This window comes from Mastigoproctus giganteus, chromosome 12, assembly GCF_048544385.1.
Source record: "Mastigoproctus giganteus isolate SK-2022 chromosome 12, ASM4854438v1, whole genome shotgun sequence".
NCBI lineage: Eukaryota > Metazoa > Arthropoda > Arachnida > Uropygi > Thelyphonidae > Mastigoproctus > Mastigoproctus giganteus.
This window is the reverse complement of record NC_143586.1, coordinates 126754827-126773919: the sequence shown is the minus strand read 5'-3', so window position 1 is coordinate 126773919 and position 19093 is coordinate 126754827. Positions and strand designations below refer to the sequence as shown.

Genomic DNA, 19093 nt, shown 5'->3' with positions numbered 1-19093 from the left:
ATACTAAGTTCTCGTGGGTAGCACATTTGATAGAATCGCCGTCCTCCCCACACAGGATCGAAAAAAAGACTTAAGTACAAGTCCCGCCGATGGCGTGAGTAATTTTTATGAGGCTTTTTCACAACCTGGCTGATTTAGTCGGTTCCATGCGACGGTAACATGGTTTTTTTCTCCCGGAAACTCGGGTGTTTCGTCCTGAAAACAGAAAATCGACCACACAACACACGCAATATGACCTTAGTTGCTGATGCTCCTAAAATCCTACTATTGCAACAACGACAACAGCAACTAATCTATTCAATTAAAGAAATACAAACAAAAATAAATAAATAATATTGAGAATTTTTTTTGTTGCCACTACAATACTCCATCTAGCGGTAACAGAATAGTTAATAGTTGAGAGTTCTGGAAAGTATTTTCAACGTGTTCTTTTATATTTTTCCAACCATGGGTCGAATGCATGCGCCTGGGTAGGTATATTAAAAGTATTTTATTTTTCAGTTGAAGCTTCAATTTTAAGTAGCATTGTGGAACTGTTTTGCGCCGAAATATATTTTGATATGTTGGTTCATTTTCTAGCTTGTGTTGCTTAATGCAGTTTAGCTTACTCAAAAGACTTCCTTAATTTAGGCTTAAGTGCATAGCATGTTCCATGTTTCAGTCTGATTTTATTTACATTATCTGTTCAGTGATTTATTTTAATTGTTTGTAATTAATGTTTTCTTTTATTTTAAAAGTCGTTGTGTTATTTTTTCCCCTCAGAAATTCCTTTCAGTGTCATTTCAAGGCTGGGTTTAGAAAGCCGAATGTTGGCTTCGACGTAGAGCACATAATGGAAAGTGCCACAATTGGAATTTAGAAGTTTTGTCGAAATCGTTCCACATTACTAATTTGTTACTAAGTTATATAAATATTTCATTAAATACCGTACAGTGAGATTAAAATTCTCTCTCAATATTCATCTAATTCCTAAAGGGTATCAAGTTAAATTATAATCCGTATTTCCTTTTATTTCCCAATGTGTTTAAAAAATGCTAAGGTTCGCGATAATAAAAAGTTGAAATTTTAAGTAGGTAAGAAAAGTACCAGTTTATATATATATAAACTGGTGTATATATATATATATATGTGTGTGTGTGTGTATATATATATACACACACAATTAAATCTTGTTAATACAAAGTTGAAAGGAACTAAATTTTCCCGTTTTGTAATAACGAGGTTTTTTTTTTTTTTTTATGTAAACCCCAAACACGAGAGGTATTAGAACCTATAGTACTTGGTACCATGCTTGGGTTGAGAGGACGAAAGAAGATGTTTGTTGACATTGGACTTGAACTTCTGTAGACTGTAATTTTCAGGAAAGAAGTATGAAGGAAGGTTGTTCCAGAAAACGGCACTGGAATGAATAAATGAGGAAGATGAACAGTTGGTTCTGTGAGTTTGACGTTGGACAGTAAATGGATGTTGGCGGCACGTGTTCGGACTGTTTTGAAAGAGAGAGCGGGAATTATAGAAGCCAATTCAGAAGAACAGTGCCCATGGAAGTATCTGTAGAAGAGGCATGCAGCAGAAACAGTAAGCCTATGAGACAGCGAGTGGAGAGACTGTTAGAGATGGATCATTAATTAACCTAACTGCCCTCTTCTGAATGGAATCAAGAAGCCTGAGAGAGGTTTTGGGGGCACCACCCCAGATGTGGGAACAATATTACATGGCAGGGCGGATTTGCGATTTATACAGAGTGAGAAGCTGTATGGAAGAAAAGTAACGTCGAAAGAGAAAATCAAGTTTTTTAGATGCAGAAGAAGAAATATTTGTAATGTGCTTGTGCCAAGAGAGATTAGAGGTCAGGGTAATCCCTAAAAGAGATATATCATTTTGCCTAGAAATCGGAGTGTCACCAAAGATAAGCATAGGAGCAGAAGAATCCTTTTTGCGAGATATAAGACAGACTGAGTTTGTCCTGTAAAAGTGTCAGAATTTTTTTTTTTTTTTTGATACATGTTATATATCTAAGAATAATATCAAAAATAAATGAAAAATAAATTTAATTTGAATTAATAATAAAATTTAAAAAATAAAAACAAAATACTAGTAATAGGAATAACATTTTTTTAAAGATGAAAATATTGTACAGTATATATTTTGTTATATTCAATATTTTAGTATTGCAGAAAAAGAATTACAATCTTAATATAAAAGAAGACATTCAAACCATTGCCTTTTTAATTAATGTAATTTAAAGATGTTTGCACAGTTTTTGCCCAATATGCTTTTTAAATACAGCACAAGTTAAAGATTTAGAGATAGGTGCACACCCTCCAAAATGGCAGCCAGAAGAGGGGAAAAACGGTGATTGGCAGGTTGTGACTGCCCACTCACTACATTTCCCCTGTTCTTGATTGCATGGCGGATGTCACATGACATCACAATATGTCGAGTGCTGAAATGAAGAAAAAGAAATGGCCAACTGGAATTTTTTTAGAAACAAATAATAAAAATTAACACCATATGCAACCACTGATTCTTCTCGCCCTTACATTACTAGACGATTTCTCAATCATTAACGAGAATTGCTGTTGCATGCCAATAATAGAAATGTTTTTTTTTTTTTTTTTTTTTTCCTTTCCATTCAGGGCTGCTGTTTTTGTGGCTGTACATTACTAGATGAATTCACATGAAAAAAGTAAATAAATAAAATAAGAGTTCAGAAAAGCACTCACCTAGCCAGTGCGATGTCCTCAATCAATCAATCTTCTGAACTGCCCACTTTTATATCTCTGATGTACCTTTGAGGAATGGAAAAAAGTCACAGCAACAAAACATGAAGGCATTCACATACACACAACAAAGACATACAAAAACACTGTAGAAAATTATGCATTCCTGATCCAGCCAATCAGAAACAAAGAAATAGGAACACCATCAGTGTTCTCCCCAGAAAATTTTGCCAGTTGGGTAGAATGATGAAGTAGCTGGGTGGGAAAGTGTAATACTTTGCAATATTATAAAATGTGACTAATATTTAATTTTATAAAATATTTTATAAAATAAAATATTATAAAAAGTGATCCACAGCAAAAATTAATTGTGTAATTTAACAGTATATGCCCCTGTCGCATTGACATCGATCGCATAGTATGTTTTAATTAATGTTGATTGAGATCAGTACCATACAGTAGTGCAAGAATTGCTTAAATTTTAGCTGGGCGGTCAGTTAAATACACCAGGTGGTGAATTTAATTTGCCTTTTGATAGATCCTGGTGAGAACACTGACTGTGTGACATTAGCAAGGGCCAATGATGCAAGAAAGCAAGTTTATATAGCATCAGCCAAAAAAAAAAAAAAAAACACACACCCCCTTCTCATTTCACCCATTCACTCGCTGCAGATGTTTCTCCAGTTCTGCCTTGAATCTGTTTAAGCCGTCAACTTCTATAACAGATGGAAGTTTGTTCCAACAATCAACCAACCGCTGGCTAAAGGCAAACTTCCACACATCTATCCTACAACTGTCTTTCCTCAATTTCAATTTATGCCCTCTCAGGTGATTATGCTGAGCAAGAGGAAGGATCCCATCTGCATTGAGCATGCTCAAACCATTTAAGGCTTTATACACCTCAATCAGATCACCTTGCAGTTGCCTAGTCTCCAGACTGTAATTTGCAAAATTTAAGCCTTTCTTTGTAAGAGCAACCCTTTGTTCCATTCACTAATCTTGTTGCCCTTCTCTGTACTCATTCCAGTAGCTCTACATCCTTCTTAAAATGAGACCTCCAGACCTGTATGCAGTACTCAAGGTGTGGCCTGACCATTGCATTATACAAGGGGATAATCACGTCCTTATCAATGCTAGAAAAAATTCCTGTATTTCATTGACAAGACACCATGAGCTACTCTTGCAGACTGTCTGCACTGCTCAGAAAACTTCATATCTGCCTGCACAATTGCCTCCAGGTCCTTTTCATTCTCTACCACTGTCTTGTGGTACCATGGAGTTGATACATTACTCTGGGATTATCGCTTCCCATATGTAGTACTTTACATTTGTCAATATTAAGCTTCAGTTGCTACCTCTTAACCCATCTGCTCAACTTTTCTAGATCCTGTTGCAGCAGTGTACTGTCATTATCACTAACAACCCGTAGTGACATCATCTGCAAACTTGGTCATTAAGCCTGATATACCATCATCAATATCATTAATGAGTACAGAAAATAACAGTGGACACAACACTGAACCCTGGGCAACTCCATTAATAACATAGTCCATGAAGAGCAGTATCCATAGATTATCACTCTCTCTTCTCCCACTCAACCATCCCTTTATCCATAGCAGCAATTTGCCTCCAATGCCACACGCCTCCAATTTGGGCAGCAGTCTTCCATGTGCAACGGTATCAAATGCCTTTCTAAGATCCAAATATGTGATACCAAAATTATTCTTTACATCCAGTTCCTTTGTGACTACATCATAGTATCCAATCAAATTGGTTAGACAAGATTTCCCCTTAAGAAACCCATGCTGTGACCGAGCTATAAATGGAGTCTTATCTAGATGATCCTGTAATGCTTCTTTAACGAGTGCCTCCATTAATTTCCCTGGAACAGAAGTTCCAGCGAAATTAATGGAGACACATGTAATTACAGGTCTGTAATTCCTGTCTCCCCCTTTGATCCTCCTTTGTGAATTGGGGTTACATTTGCATATTTCTAGTCTGGGTCTAGAAATATGCAAATTCCCTGAGTCCAAGGAAGCTCTCATAATTATGGCTAAGGGTTTGCTCACTTCCTTTGCTGCCTCCTTTAATATAACTGGATAGATTCCATCCACCCCAGGTGCCTTTCTTATGTTTATCTTCAACAATTTTACTCTGTTATTACAAGATTATCTAGCTTACTGCCAGAGTTTAATACACCACTGGCATTTCCCTCCCTGAATAACTCTTCATGTGTGAATGCAGATGCAAAATATTCATTTAGTTTGTTAGCTACATGAGCAGGATCAAGTGGACCAATCTGATTCATCCACCTTCTTTCTAGAGTTTACATAAGTAAAGAACTCTGCTGTTTTTCTTTGCGTCCTTTGCCAAAGATTTCTCGTAATCTGGCTTTGCCTGCCTAACCTCCTTTGTGACTTGGTTACAGACCAGCTTATATCTACTATAGGCTTCTGTGTCATCTGTTAATTTATATGTATCCCATGCATTTTTCTTCTCTGCCACATGTTTAATTAGTTCATCTGACATCCATTTAGGCCTACATCTTGAACAATATTTCTTAGTTGGTATGAAAATTATAGTAGCTTTCAAGATTATTTCTTTGAATTCTTTCCATTTTAAATTTGCTGTTGGTAACAACATCATTTGGTCCCACTGTATAGAATTTAAATACTGTCTCATCTGCATCATGTGACATTCCGAATATCGAAGTTCATAACCTATGCCTTTTCCTCATGTTCTGGAGATCATGTGACCCTTCCCTGGAATGTATGGCGAGAAGAGGGTGGGAAACTGCGCTGAGTCTCCTGTCAGTCACTGTCGTTTTGCCGACAGTCGGTACACAGTCTGGATGGGACACCCGCACTCATCCAGGGCAAACCAAAAAATACGTCACAAGCAATCGAAAATGCAAATGGTGAAATGATCTCCAGACCATTCCCTGGAATGTATGATGAGAATGGGGGGGAAACAGTGGGCAGTCTCGCCCTGTCAATCACTGCCGTACTGCTAAGAGTGAATGCAGTTGGAATGCTGTACCCTTAACTGAATATAGACTGCAACTTCATCATCCACCTTCACAAACTTCAAATTTGCCAACAAAATCTGTACGCTCCTTCAAATTCCTACATTCCTCGATGTTGCTATCACATTTTTCTGCTGGACTATGTTTTTCGATGATATTCTCTCCAAAGCCACTCGTTCTGAAGCAGTTGATTATTATACTTGAAGCAATACTGTCCCAAGCAGTATTACGGATAGCATCCCAGACATTCCAATTTGGCTGCAATTGTTCCCTCCTGTGTTGAAGATCAAGTACCTCATCAGGCAGGTTTTATATGCTCTCTTAAGGTTATAAATAATGCCTTGATCCAGTGGCTGCATAGGGAGATAATAACAACAACAACAGCTGTATATTTCTAAATCATCAAAATGTTCCTTTTTTTCTGAAGCCATTCTTCTATCAACTTTTGATAACCAAGACTGAAAAATTTAGACCATAAGCCAAACACTTCTATTGGCATCATAATCACGGTGAAGTTGGTTCTTTAAAACATCTTGGCTTGGAAAACATACCAATCACAAGTGGGTGTAGTTTTGTACTGCCATCTGAATTGCAGCGTAACAGAACAGTGACTCTTTGTTTACTTAATTTTCCACAATGACAAGACTCCTTGAACAGCAAATGTTTTGTTTGGCAGCAAATTATAAAATAAGTTTCATCAAGATTAAAAATATCCTTTGCCTCATAATTTTCAGGAATGGACTATACAGAACACAACCAGTCTGTAGTCTTTTCTTTGTCAACTTTGTCCAAACCCACTACAAACATTTTGGCCCCTCCAATTGGCAGGAGCAGCAGTGCGTAGCACACGCTTCTTGATTAGACCAGGGTTCGAACCTGTGACCAACAAATACAGAGGGTGCGGAAAGGTCAGGGAATGACCACCGCATATCCCCAGAGCAATAGGACCTTAGTTGCTAATGCTCCTAAAAACCAAATAACAAACTACAAACATTTTGTAAAACTAAGTTATTCCTGTGTTAAATCTTTGGAGCCAGTAAATGCTGCATTTGAAGTCGCTATTTCCTTTTCTTGCAAAGTTGGACCTGATTGTTGGCAAATTAGATGCACACATTGTTGGTACCACCCAACGTTCTGTTTCAAGCTCCTGTTTTGCATCACAAATTCATTTCCTGTTTTTATCGCTGCTCCGGTATCAAACACTTGTTTTTTTTTTTTTTTAGTATTGTAGATAAAGGGATGTATTCCTTTGGATATTCGTTTTACTTTGATCTATCCTATTGGCTTCTTGTATAAGTTTCAGTTTAATTTACAGGCTTAATTCTGGTGATGGTGAGAAATCACAAATTACTGGAGAGAAACTGTCCGTTTCTCTCCAGTAATTTGTGTAGTTCTTCCTTGAATTTATTCAGACTACCCATTTACACAGCAACCTGCCTTAGAGCCATCCTTTTTTGTTTTATAGCCCTGTTAAGATTATCAAGTGTTTGTCAGGATACTTATTTGTAGTTTGACCTTTCTTTTTAAAAAAAAGTCATGTAATAGTATTTCCCATATAGTGCAATGAAGCCACAGGCTTTTGCTGCACTGGCAAAAAAAACCCAACCAAGTAGATAAGGAAAACAAATTATATGCTTCCCTCCTCACACAGGTAAATATCAAATTATGTGCGGTTGCATTGCCCAGGAACATGGTTATTCCATGAATTCTTTCCTTTCAGTGTATTTGTGAAGTTCTGGGCTCAGAAAAAGTACCAATTGCCAGTAAACTATCATTATGGCAATTATCATAGTGAATGTGAAATGATGAAAACCAGCCCAGAAATAGCCAAATACATTAAAAATAATACAACAAACTCACTAACCTTGTAATTCCTATGTGCTTATATGAGTACTTACCTTTGAAATGCTGGTATCCATGATTATATTCTCTGCTGAGCTTGAAATTTGGTACAGACATTCACCAAGGCACCTTCCTCTATCTACTAATCAAGTGGACCTCTGCAGCATGTCTTTCCTGCTTGATGTCTCGTGCAAACTCCCCATCTTGAAAGTAACAGCGGAACACAGAGGGTCGGCACTCCTCTGCACATTGCATTTTGTCAGACTGCATTTAATCATGTTGTGTGATTTGCAATGGTGCCTTGCAGAGAATCTATTAACATGCATAACTCTTGATTATTTAGAATTGGACCCATGTTTATATGAACTTTTTGTACTCAAAATTGCTGCAGAAATCACATGCTGAAATTATGCCGTATCTTTGGGAAACACCCAGTATTTGGTTGATTTATTTATTTTTTTATGTAAACCCCAAACACGAGAGGTATTAGAACCTATAGTACTTAGTACCGTGCTTGGGTTAGAGGTTAAGAAGACGAAAAAAGATATTTATTTGTTGACATTGGACTTGAACTTCTGTAGACTGTAATTTTCAGGAAATATGTATGAAGGAAGATTATTCCAGGAAAAGCTGTTGAATGAATAAATGAGGAAGATGAAAAGTTGGTTCTGTGAGTTTGAAGTTGGGCAGTAAATGGATGTAGATGGCATGTGTTCATACTGTTTTGAAAGAGAGATCGGGAATTATAGAAGCCAATTCAGAAGAACAGTGCCCATGGAAGTATCTGTAGAAGAGGCATGCAGCAGAAACAGTGTCTATGAGAAAGCGAGTGGAGAGACTCTGTTAGAGATGAATCGTTAATTAACCTAACTGCCCTCTTCTGAATGGAATCAAGAAGCCTGAGAGAGGTTTTGGGGGCACCACCCCAGATGTGGGAACAATATTCCATGGCAGGGTGGATTTGTGATTTATACAGAGTGAGCAGCTGTTTGGAAGAAAAGTAACACTGAGAGCGAAAGAGAAAATCAAGTTTTTTAGATGCAGAGGAAGCAATATTTGTACTGTGCTTGTGCCAAGAGAGATTAGAAGTCAGGGTAATCCCCAAAAGAGATATATCATTTTGCCTAGAAATTGGAGTGTCACCAAAGATAATCCTAGGAGCAGAACAATACTTTTTGCGAGATATAAGACAAGACTGAGTTTTAGTAGGGTTGAAATCAACTAAGTTGTCTTGGACCCACTGGATAATTACCTAAAGATCGGCATTTAAGGAATTGGTAGCAGACTTTCGAGAAGTTGAAGCTGATTGAGCAGGGCAAGGCTTCTCAAAATGGAAAGTGGAATGCAATGTGCCATCATCGGCAAAACCATGGATAAGATTTCCAGTCAATGGAAGAAGGTCATTAATATACAAGAGGAAAAGAGTAGGGGAAAGAACTGAACCTTGGGGGACACCGGCATTAGTGGAGAAGTTAGAAGACAGAGAGAGAGCCATCTACCATCACCCTCAGTGAGCGATTAGAGAGAAAACTGGATAACCAATTACAAAAAACAGTTGGCAAACCATAAGATGGAAGCTTGTTTAGAAGACCTTTATGCCAAACACGATCGAAAGCCTTTGAGATGTGAAGGGCAACTACTTGTGTTTCACCGAACCTTTCCATTGAATTAGTCCACAAATGGGTGGATCGACACTGACGGAATCCATACTGGCGATCATTGATCAGATGGAAGGTTTCTAGGTAGTTTAAGAGTTGGCAGTTAACTGATTTCTCCATTACTTTAGAAAGAGTAGAAGTAATTGCAATGGGACGATATTTCTGTGGGAGGGATTTGTCACCCTTTTTAGGAACTGGCTGCATAGATTTTTGTTATAAAATTAATCTTAATTCTGTTTATAACCTATATTAGGTAGTATCTTTTCTTAAATTATATCATTCTGTGCTCAATTAAAAAAAAAAATTAAATTAAAGCTGTGCAATCAGACTTAGTTTTTTCCTCCCATTTCAGAAAGGGTATTTCCCAGTCAGCACTACCATACAGGCGAAGTGTACCAAATGTAAGTATTTATTTGTTTTCTTTGTGGAATTTTAAAGCTCTTTAAAAATAAATGTATTCTTGTTTTAAATACTAATTTATTCTTATTTTAACTTGATTGGCAGCAGAGTGAATTATTGTCTAAATTCAAATCACGATTCTTTAAAAAAAAAAAAAAAAAACACATTGCTTTTTTGGTACATGTCCTTCACATTTGTTTATTTATTAGGAGTGGAAAATGATGCAAGGAAGCAAGTTTATACAGTATCAGCCAAACAAAAATATACCCACACAGTCACCTCATTTGTTCATACTCTTATCTAATCCTTCCTTAGTAAGCCTCTTTAATAAGTGCTCAGAGATGAGTATCCTTTAGTTCTCCTGACTATCATGTTGCTTTTCACCCATTCCAGTAGCTCTGCATCCTTCCTAAAATGAGGCCTTTAGACTTGTATGCAGTACAGAACCTCATGAGCTATGTATCACTTTTACCACTTAATTTAATTTTATCAACTTGTAGATCAGAAATCTTGGAATCAGTTTTGGTTATGTAAGCTGGAATTGGACATTTGAACATAAGTGGTGCAAACTTTTCCAATTTTAAATGCTGTTTTCTTATTGTTGTGTACAGTAAACCCCCGCTATTCGCGGGGGTTACGTTACTGAGAAATGTCGCAAATACTGAAAACGCGAATACGGAGTTATGTCTCCCATAGTAATAAAGGGGTTCCGTTCCAAAGTATAAAATATATAAGAAAAACTAGTCTAAAATTTTGTCTATGTATGTATTATATGTACCTTCATAATATGACTATGTACATAGTGAAATGCAAGCATATGGCATTGAAATGAAAATAAGAAACAATTTAATATTAAATGTAATATTTATTAGAAATTTCAAACAAATCTTTCAAACCAGCGCCTTTGCTAGCAAAAAAACTTATCCTGCCAGTGTTATCACCAGTTTCGCTAAAGTGTTGATAAAGGAGGTTTGCCTTTTCACGAATGATGAGTGAACTTAACGGAATTTTATTTTGAGTTCGGTCTTCTATCCACAGATTTAAAGCTTTTTCCATTTTTTCTAATTTAACATCACGAGTTAGAGCAAATTTTTGAAGCAATTGGCATGTTTTCACGGACACTACGGCGGATTTTTTCTTCCGTTTTTTTGATTGATCGTACCGTTGACTCATTGATTTTATAATGTTTTGCCACTGAGGAGACACTTCCACCATTAGAAATTTTGTCTAATAACTCAATTTTATTCGCTAATGTCATCACCTTCTTTGATCTTTTCACATTTCCCTTGTTATTTGTAGCCATATTTTTAGCATTAGCATTAGTAGAGGCATTTGATGCAAGAAAGCAAGCTTATGCAGTATCAGCCAAAAAAAAAAAAATATAAATAAATAAATAAAAATAAATAAATAAAAAATAACCACTTCCATTTCACCCCTCTGTTCGTTCGAAATACCTGTCCAGCTGAGCCTTAAACTTATTTAGGCTATCAACTTCCACGACAAGGGATGGAAGTCTATTCCAGCAACCAACCACCCGCTGGCTAAAGGTAAATTTCCTCACGTCTATCCTACATCTGTCTTTCCTCAGTTTGAATTTATGCCCTCTCAGGTGATTATTCTGAGCAAGAGGAAGAATCCCATCAGCATTGAGCATGCTCAAACCATTCAAGGCTTTATACACCTCTATCAGATCACCTCGCCGGTGCCTAGTCTCCAGACACTGTAATTTGCAAAACGTAAGCATTTCTTCGTAAGAGCACCCCTTTGTTCCATTCACTAATCTTGTTGCCCTTCTCTGTACTCGTTCCAGCATCTCTACATCCTTCTTGAAATGAGGCCTCCAGACCTGTATACAGTACTCTAGGTGCGGTCTGACCCTTGCCTTATACAAGGGAATAATCACCTCCTTATCCCTGCTAGAAAAATTCCTATATATCATTGACAATACACCATGAGCTACTCTTGCTGCCCGTCTGCACTGCTCAGAAAACTTCATATCTGCCTGCACAACCACCCCCAGGTCCCTTTCATTCTCTACCACTGTCAGTGTAGTACCACAGAGTTGATACGTTGCTCTGGGGTTGCTGTTTCCCATATGTAGTACTTTACATTTGTCAATGTTAAACTTCATTTGCCACCTCTCAGCCCATCTGCTCAACCTTTCCGGATCCTGTTGCAGTAGCATAGTGTCAGTAGTGTCCTTGACAACCCTGCCAACCTTCGTATCATCTGCAATACGAATATTGTAGGGGTTAGAAAGAACTTGTCCGCAATAAAGTTTCTTTCTTCCGTTAACACACTCGAAAAAGTCTGTTTTACACTGCAAAACTGTAGATTTATCATTTTTGTAAGCATATAAATTTATAAACTTATAAATTAAAAGCAAACGACGAAACCTTCCATGACAAATGCATAACACATACTGAACAAGGATTAGCGAGAAAAATCCACGCTCGCGAGTTTGTCACCCCTCTCTCCTCACCCACTGAGCGCTGTTTTGACCGGGAAAGATAATTTTAGCCACGCCCATGTTTTTTATGGCGGAAAATATTCACGGTGCGTTAAAATTCACATTTTTTTTTAGGTTTCATTTTATATTAAATCGGCGACCGCGAATAGCGGGAGTTTACTGTATTATAAATCTTCAATTACTTGTAGATTTCTAGACAGTTCATAAATAAATGGACACATTATTTGAAATGATTTTTAAAACATATGTACAGGCAACCTCTGTATATCACGGTACTTCTACAACACAGTTTCGCTCTAACGCAGATTGAGAGTTGCGACAATCCTCGCAAAACACGATACTTATATAATATGGTTTTGCTCTAACATGGTTTGAGAATTGTGAGAAATCTTGCATAACACGGTATTTTTGTGCTGAGAAAACCCTGCTATTATGTTAGATGTCATTTTCTACATTTCCATTCCTTTTTGTGAATCCCTGCTGTTGACTTGCTAGTCGTTATCACGTTCGTGATATTTTTCTCAAGCACATTTCCGGATGTCACTAGCATAAAACAATAAAAACAGTTTACAGTTTATTGTAATCAATTATAAAGGTAGTCAACTCAATCTTCTTGTATTTGCTATAGTACTGATAGCTGGAATTCTGTTGGTTTTCACATTATTATGGTGAAATGTGATTCCCCTACCATGAAATATTCAATCATGTAAAAAACAAATTTTCAGAAACCCATTACTCCTCATCTCACTTGCACATATTGTGTTTGTTACAACTTGTGCAAGCCATGTTCTTTGTTATTTAATTGCTTATTGTTTTTACTGTTTTAAAGTTTACAACAACAACAAAAAAAAAAAATCAGTGAACAGAAATATGAATTAGTATGTACATATTACAGTATGTATTAATTAAGCTATATACATAAGCGTAAATTTATTTTGCTAACTGGAAAATATTCTTCCGATTTTCAGATATCATTTAACTTTGTTAATTGGTAAGGTAATAAGGTTAAATTTCTGCTTTATATCTTTAAAGTGGGGGTCCACTGTATTTTGTTAGGAGATCCCTGGATTAGGTATTGTGCTATTGAACTTGTGCTTATTTGAGACCATGAAAAATTGACTTTGAAGTGTGTAGATCGTGACTTAAAGAGAGCAGGTGGTACACGAAATCTAGATGCTGCAGAAGAGATTGTGCTTAGCAGCGATTAAGAGGAAGAAAACTAAATGAACATACATTATCTCTGACCTATAAGTATCACAGTTTGTAAGGTAAGACGTTTGTTTAGTTATTATTATTTAAGTTACTCCTATTATAAAAATAAAGTTAAAATATTAAGTTATTACTACTATAAAAATTAAGTTTCTGATAGTTATAAAAAAAAAAATGGTATATTTTTGTTAGCTTTTGGAACGTAACATCCCTTTTTGTTCTGGTTCTAAGGCTGTATAACACAATTTCACATTATGCGAGATTTTGTAGGAACCAAACTACCGTGTTATACGAGGATTACTTGTATATGTATATTACATCAGGAGCCCACGCATAATTGTATCCTGTCTAAATGCCTTATCTATCTTTCTCTCTTAAGGTCACATTTTTGGGGCTGCAGAATATTATATTATCTGTATAGTAGTATGAAAACTAGTTTGTTTGTCTGATTTGTGTAAGGTTAAGTTATGTTAATTTTTATTGAGTTCGTTTTTTATACATATTAATCAAAAGAAATAAGCCAATTCATAATTAGCAAAATGTACTCAGCCATCTTTTATATAAGTGCATATTTGAAACATCTGGCTATGCACACATTCTGAGTGACATATAAGTTGTTTTTAGGCAGTATCTATAGTTCTACTGCTATGATGGTGAACCGAAGGCCACCAAAGGTGCAGTCTATGAGGTGATTAGAGCACTTTGATTTTTAGATTAATTTTAAACAAGGGTAATCATATAAATGTATATAATCAATTTCCATCTTGTCTAAAATATATAGTTCACTAATTACTCCATATCTTAATAGGCTACTGTAGTTCACTAATTCCTCCATTTCTTAATAGACTGTAGTAGGAGTGTGTGTGTTCCACAGAGTCCACACATGAAAAACACATATATACACGTGTGTTAATAATTATATATTATACTATTAACTGTAATTTTTAAAAATACTTAATTTTATTATTTATACTTAATGCTAAGCAGTCTTTTTTTAAAGCAAACTTTGATTGGAATTTTTGATACCCAGAAATCAATTTCATTTGCACTTTTACTCTGTTGCTTCATCATGTGAGAGTTCCTCTTCACTTATTTGTAACTAGATGACAGCATGGGTTTAAGGGGAAGTCTTGCCTGACCAATTTGATTGGTTACTATGATGTGGTTGCAAAGGAACTGGATGCAAAAAATTTTGATATCATATACTTGGATCTTGGGAAGGCTTTTGATACTGTTACACATGGAAGACTGCTGTACAAATTGCAGCAGTGTGGCATTGGGAGCAAATTGCTGCTGTGGATAAAGGGATGGTTGAGTGGGAGAAAACAGAGTGGTAATCAAAGGACACTGCTCTTTGTGGACTAATGTTATTAGTGGAGTCCCTCAGGGTTCAATGTTGGATCGATTGTTGTTTTCTGTATTTATTAATATTGATGATGGTATATCAGGCTTAATGTTTGCAGACGATTCGAAGGTTGGCAGGGTTGTTAATGGCACTAATGACAGTACACTGCTGCACCAGGATCTAGAAAAGTTGAGCAGATGGGCTGAGAGGTGGCAAATGAAGTTTAACATTGACAAATGTAAAGTACTACATATGAGAAGCAGTAATCCCAGAGTAATGTATCAACTTTGTGGTACCACACTGACAATGGTAGAGGATGAAAAGGACCTGGGGGTAATTGTGCAGGCAGATATGAAGTTTTCTGAGCAGTGCAGACAGTCTGCAAGAGTAGCTCATGGTGTCTTGTCAATGATATACAGGAATTTTTCTAGCAGGGATAAGGATGTAGTTATCCCCTTGTATAAGGAGAGTGGCCAGGCCCCACCTTGAGTACTGTGTACAGGTCTGGAGGCTTCATTTTAGGAAGGATGTAGAGCTGCTGGAATGAGTACAGAGAAGGGCAACAAGATTAGTGAATGGAACAAAGGGTTAGTCTTACGAAAAGGCGCCTCCGTAGCCAGGTGGGAAGGAGCAGCAGTGCATAGTACGCGCTTCTTGATTAGACTGGGATTCGAGCCCGTCACCACCAAATACGGAGGATGCGGAAAGGTCAAGGAATGACCACCACATTTCCCGGAGCAATATGGCCTTAGTTGCTAATGCTCTTTAAAAAAAAAAAAAAAAACCAAATAACAAAATAACTCTTACGAAAAAAGGCTTAAGTTATGCAAATTAGTGTTGAGAGACTAGGCACCTGCAAGGTGATCTTATTGAGTTATATAAGGCCTTGAATGGTTTGAGCAAGCTCAATGCAGATGGGATTCTTCCTCTTGCCCAGATTAATGGCCTGAGGGAGACAGTTGTAGAATGGATGTGCGAAATTTGCATTTAGCCAGCGTGTGATTGATTTCTGGAACAAACTTCCATCTGTCATTGTAGTAGACAGCTTAAATAAATTCAAAGCAGACTAGACAAACATTTGGAGAAAATAGATGGTGAAATGGGAAGGGTTTTTTTTTTTTTTTTTTTTTTGGCTGATGCTGTATCAGACTCATTCCGAGAACTGTAAATTTACTGCCTATGTATAGTTAAACTTTGCATTAAATGTATTTGTTTGTATCTGAAATATATTGTTTGTGTCTATCAATTTTACAGTTTAATCAAATATTAAAAATGATTGTTTGGTTATTGAACTTTACTGTGAGTGTTGAAATATTGTTACACTGAAATGTTTGCTTCCACATTTCATGTATGTAATATTGTGATATACACTGATGAGCCAAAGCATAACCAGCAAGTTGTTATGCAAATTGAAGCAACTGCAGGTGAAGTACGGCACGTGCGCTGTTTGGGACACACTATAAAAAAACACCTGATACTGAGCTCTGTTAATCAGTATTACTCTTGTTCTTCAGATGGGAAAGGCAGCAGACTTAAGCGTGTTTTTGACAAAGGCCAAATTGTAATTGCCAGACAACTGGGTCAGAGCATATCCGAAATGGCATGGCTGGTGGGATGCTCACGGTCAGCCGTGGTTATAGACCTACTGAAAGTGGTCCAGGGAGGGGTCACCCACGGACTGCCTGTGAAGTGTTGGATGACCATGGCTCATCGATGATCGAGGTGAGCGAAGGCTCTCCTTGAGCATCCAAGGATGGTACATGGCAACAGAAGGGTGACAGTGGCGCAACTTGCCAATAATTGGAATGCTGGTGATGGGAGTATTTGTGTCACAACACACACACAGTACATCGAACCCTGCTGAAAATGGAGCTGCGTAGCAGCAGGCCAGTCCGAGTGCCCCTGCTAACCACGGTTCACTGGCGACAGCACCTACAATGGGCACTCGAGCATCGAAACTGGACCTTGAATGATTGGGAAAAGGTCGTCTGGTTCGATGAATCATGTGGACAGCCAGGTGTGTGTGCGTCGTTTACTACCTCGGGAAGTGATGATGCCTGGATGCACTGTGGGTCGAAAACAAGCCTACTGCAGCAGTGTCATGCTTTGGGCAATGTTCTGCTGGGATACCCTGGGTCCAGTCATTCATGTGCCATGTAGTCTGATGTCTACCACCTACTTAAACATCATTGCTCACCAGGTACGCCCTCTCATGGCAACGGTCTTCCCCTCTGGTGGTGCTGTCTTTCAGCAGGATAATGCCCCATGCCACAATGCCCGGATTGTTTGAGACTGGTTCGCAGAACATGAGGAAGACTTCCAGGTATTGCTCGACCACCAAATTCCCCAGACATCAGTCCGATTGAGCATCTCTGGTTTGTGTTGGAACAGCAACTCTGAACTGTGGCATCCCGACCACGGATCCTATAGGAGTTAAAGGATCTGCTGGTTATGTGTTGGTACCACTAGATCAGATACCACAAGACACGTTTAGAAATCTTGTAGCGTCCTTGCCTCAGGGCGTCTCTGTAGCCAGGTGGGAAGGAGCAGCAGTGCGTAGCACACGCTTCTTGATTAGACCGGTGTTCGAGCCCGTCACCACCAAATACGGAGTATGTGGAAAGGTCAGGAAATGACCACCGCATATCCCAGAGCAATATGGCCTTAGTTGCTAATGCTCCTAAAACAACCAAATAACAACAGCATCCATGCCTCGCAGGGTGGTCCTTGCACGTGGAGGACCAACATCATATTAGGTAGGTGGTCATAATGTTTTGGCTAATCGGTGTGCATGCGAGAGAGAGAGAGAGAGAGAGAGAGAGAGAGAGAGAGAGAGAGAGAGAGAGAGAGAGAGAGAGAGAGAGCGACTATGTGTAGGGGTTTTTGAGAGAGAAGTTTTAGAATATGAATATTGTAATTTTATTGTTAAGGAAAGGAAAATTTGCACAGAATAATTTTGGTATATTTTTATATCTGCAACTGATGTTAAACATTTTAAGCAGGAACAAAGAAATTTCTCAGCTTAAGACATGGATATCTTCCAGGCTTGTCAGTTATTTATTATTTATTTGCAAATTAATTTGTAATACATTCGAAATGAACTGCCATTCTTTTTCTTCGTCAGACGACATTTAAAATGGCCCAGAGATTATTAAAATTCTCTTTCAAGTCAACTTAATTTGAAGCTAGTTATCAGATATTAACAGAAGAAATTATATGTAGGGAGGATGTTAATATTTTTAATCTAAAAAAAAATTGCCAGAACAGATTGGAACAAAGTGCAAAGAGCAATGGCCTTTAAAAGAGATAAAGGTGAAGACTGTTAATGCCCCTTCCTTTAGTTACTTGATTTATTCAAGCTGTGTAATGCTTGTAGGATTAAGAATGCTTTGAATGCAAATATAGTCGGACCTCTCCTTAACAAACTTCCATATAGCGAAATTTTCTATGTAGCGCACTTTTTTGATTTCCCCTTGGTCATTACATTGAAAATATTTTCCTTTAACAAAGAATTTCCATATAACGAACTAATTTCGAGAGACCTGGGTATGCATTGTTCGCACCTCTGGCTTTTAGGCAATAATGCTGATATTGTAGAAAGCACGAATTAAGAGCTAAAAGGATTAAGCATTATTCTCTTTAGCTTTTAATAGCTAAAGGCTTTAATTCCATGAATTAAGAACTAAAACATTTTATGATTTAATGGTGCCCGCAAAACCCTGCAGGTATAAACTGGCCAACCACGTGTGGGATGGAAAAAGATGGAAGTTTGGGAGAGCCTTTGCCCAGCAGTGAGTCAGCAATGGCTAAAAATGAGTAAAACCCATAAAGCTTATACACCGAGAAGTCCCGCTCGCTAGTCAGCTCTCCACAGCCATTGGAAAAGATTAAGGCATATTCCTGACACGGGCGTTGGCTCTGGTCAACCTATATTTTCCCGTAAGCATCCTATTAGAGAATTAGGAGAGAGATTTTTCTTTATCTCGGAAATTCATCTGTTGTTTCGAAGAAATTAGTTATCCACACTTTCACTAAATTTCATCTGTTTCTGTTTACATGGTAGCTACAAGCGGTCCCTAATTTCAGCTTTGTTTTAACTGCTGCACAAGTAACCTTACAGTGTCTTAAGAGGAAATCCTTGAGTGTAGTGTGAAAAGGTAGAAGTGCTTAATAGTGTAGATCGTGGCGTTAAAAAAAAAACTCTTTAAAATTTGATGTTCCTGCCAGTAGTTTATCAACCATTCTGAAAAATCCTGTTTCGATTCTCTAACTGTTTGAGGAAACGGGACCCAGTCAGAAGTGTGAAATTATTATGCCTTTGGCAAGGTATAGATGAAGCAGTTTTTAAGTAGATGAAGTTGATTCGAGATCAAAACATACCAATAAAAAAATAAATAATAAGAGAGAAGGATATGGACAACC

At 37.5% G+C, this 19093-nt stretch overlaps 1 protein-coding gene across 1 annotated transcript in view; it reads left to right on the top strand.

The window, feature by feature from the left end:
- The first annotated feature begins 374 nt into the window (after positions 1-374).
- RpS13 (ribosomal protein S13) overlaps positions 375-19093 on the top strand; it is a 62778-nt gene continuing 44059 nt past the window's right edge. Inside the window, exons 1-2 of the mRNA XM_090386843.1 lie at positions 375-470; positions 9601-9649. Of these exons, the coding sequence (XP_090242969.1) occupies positions 448-470; positions 9601-9649 (72 nt within the window). The 5' untranslated portion in view covers positions 375-447. The remainder of the gene's footprint in view (positions 471-9600; positions 9650-19093) is intronic.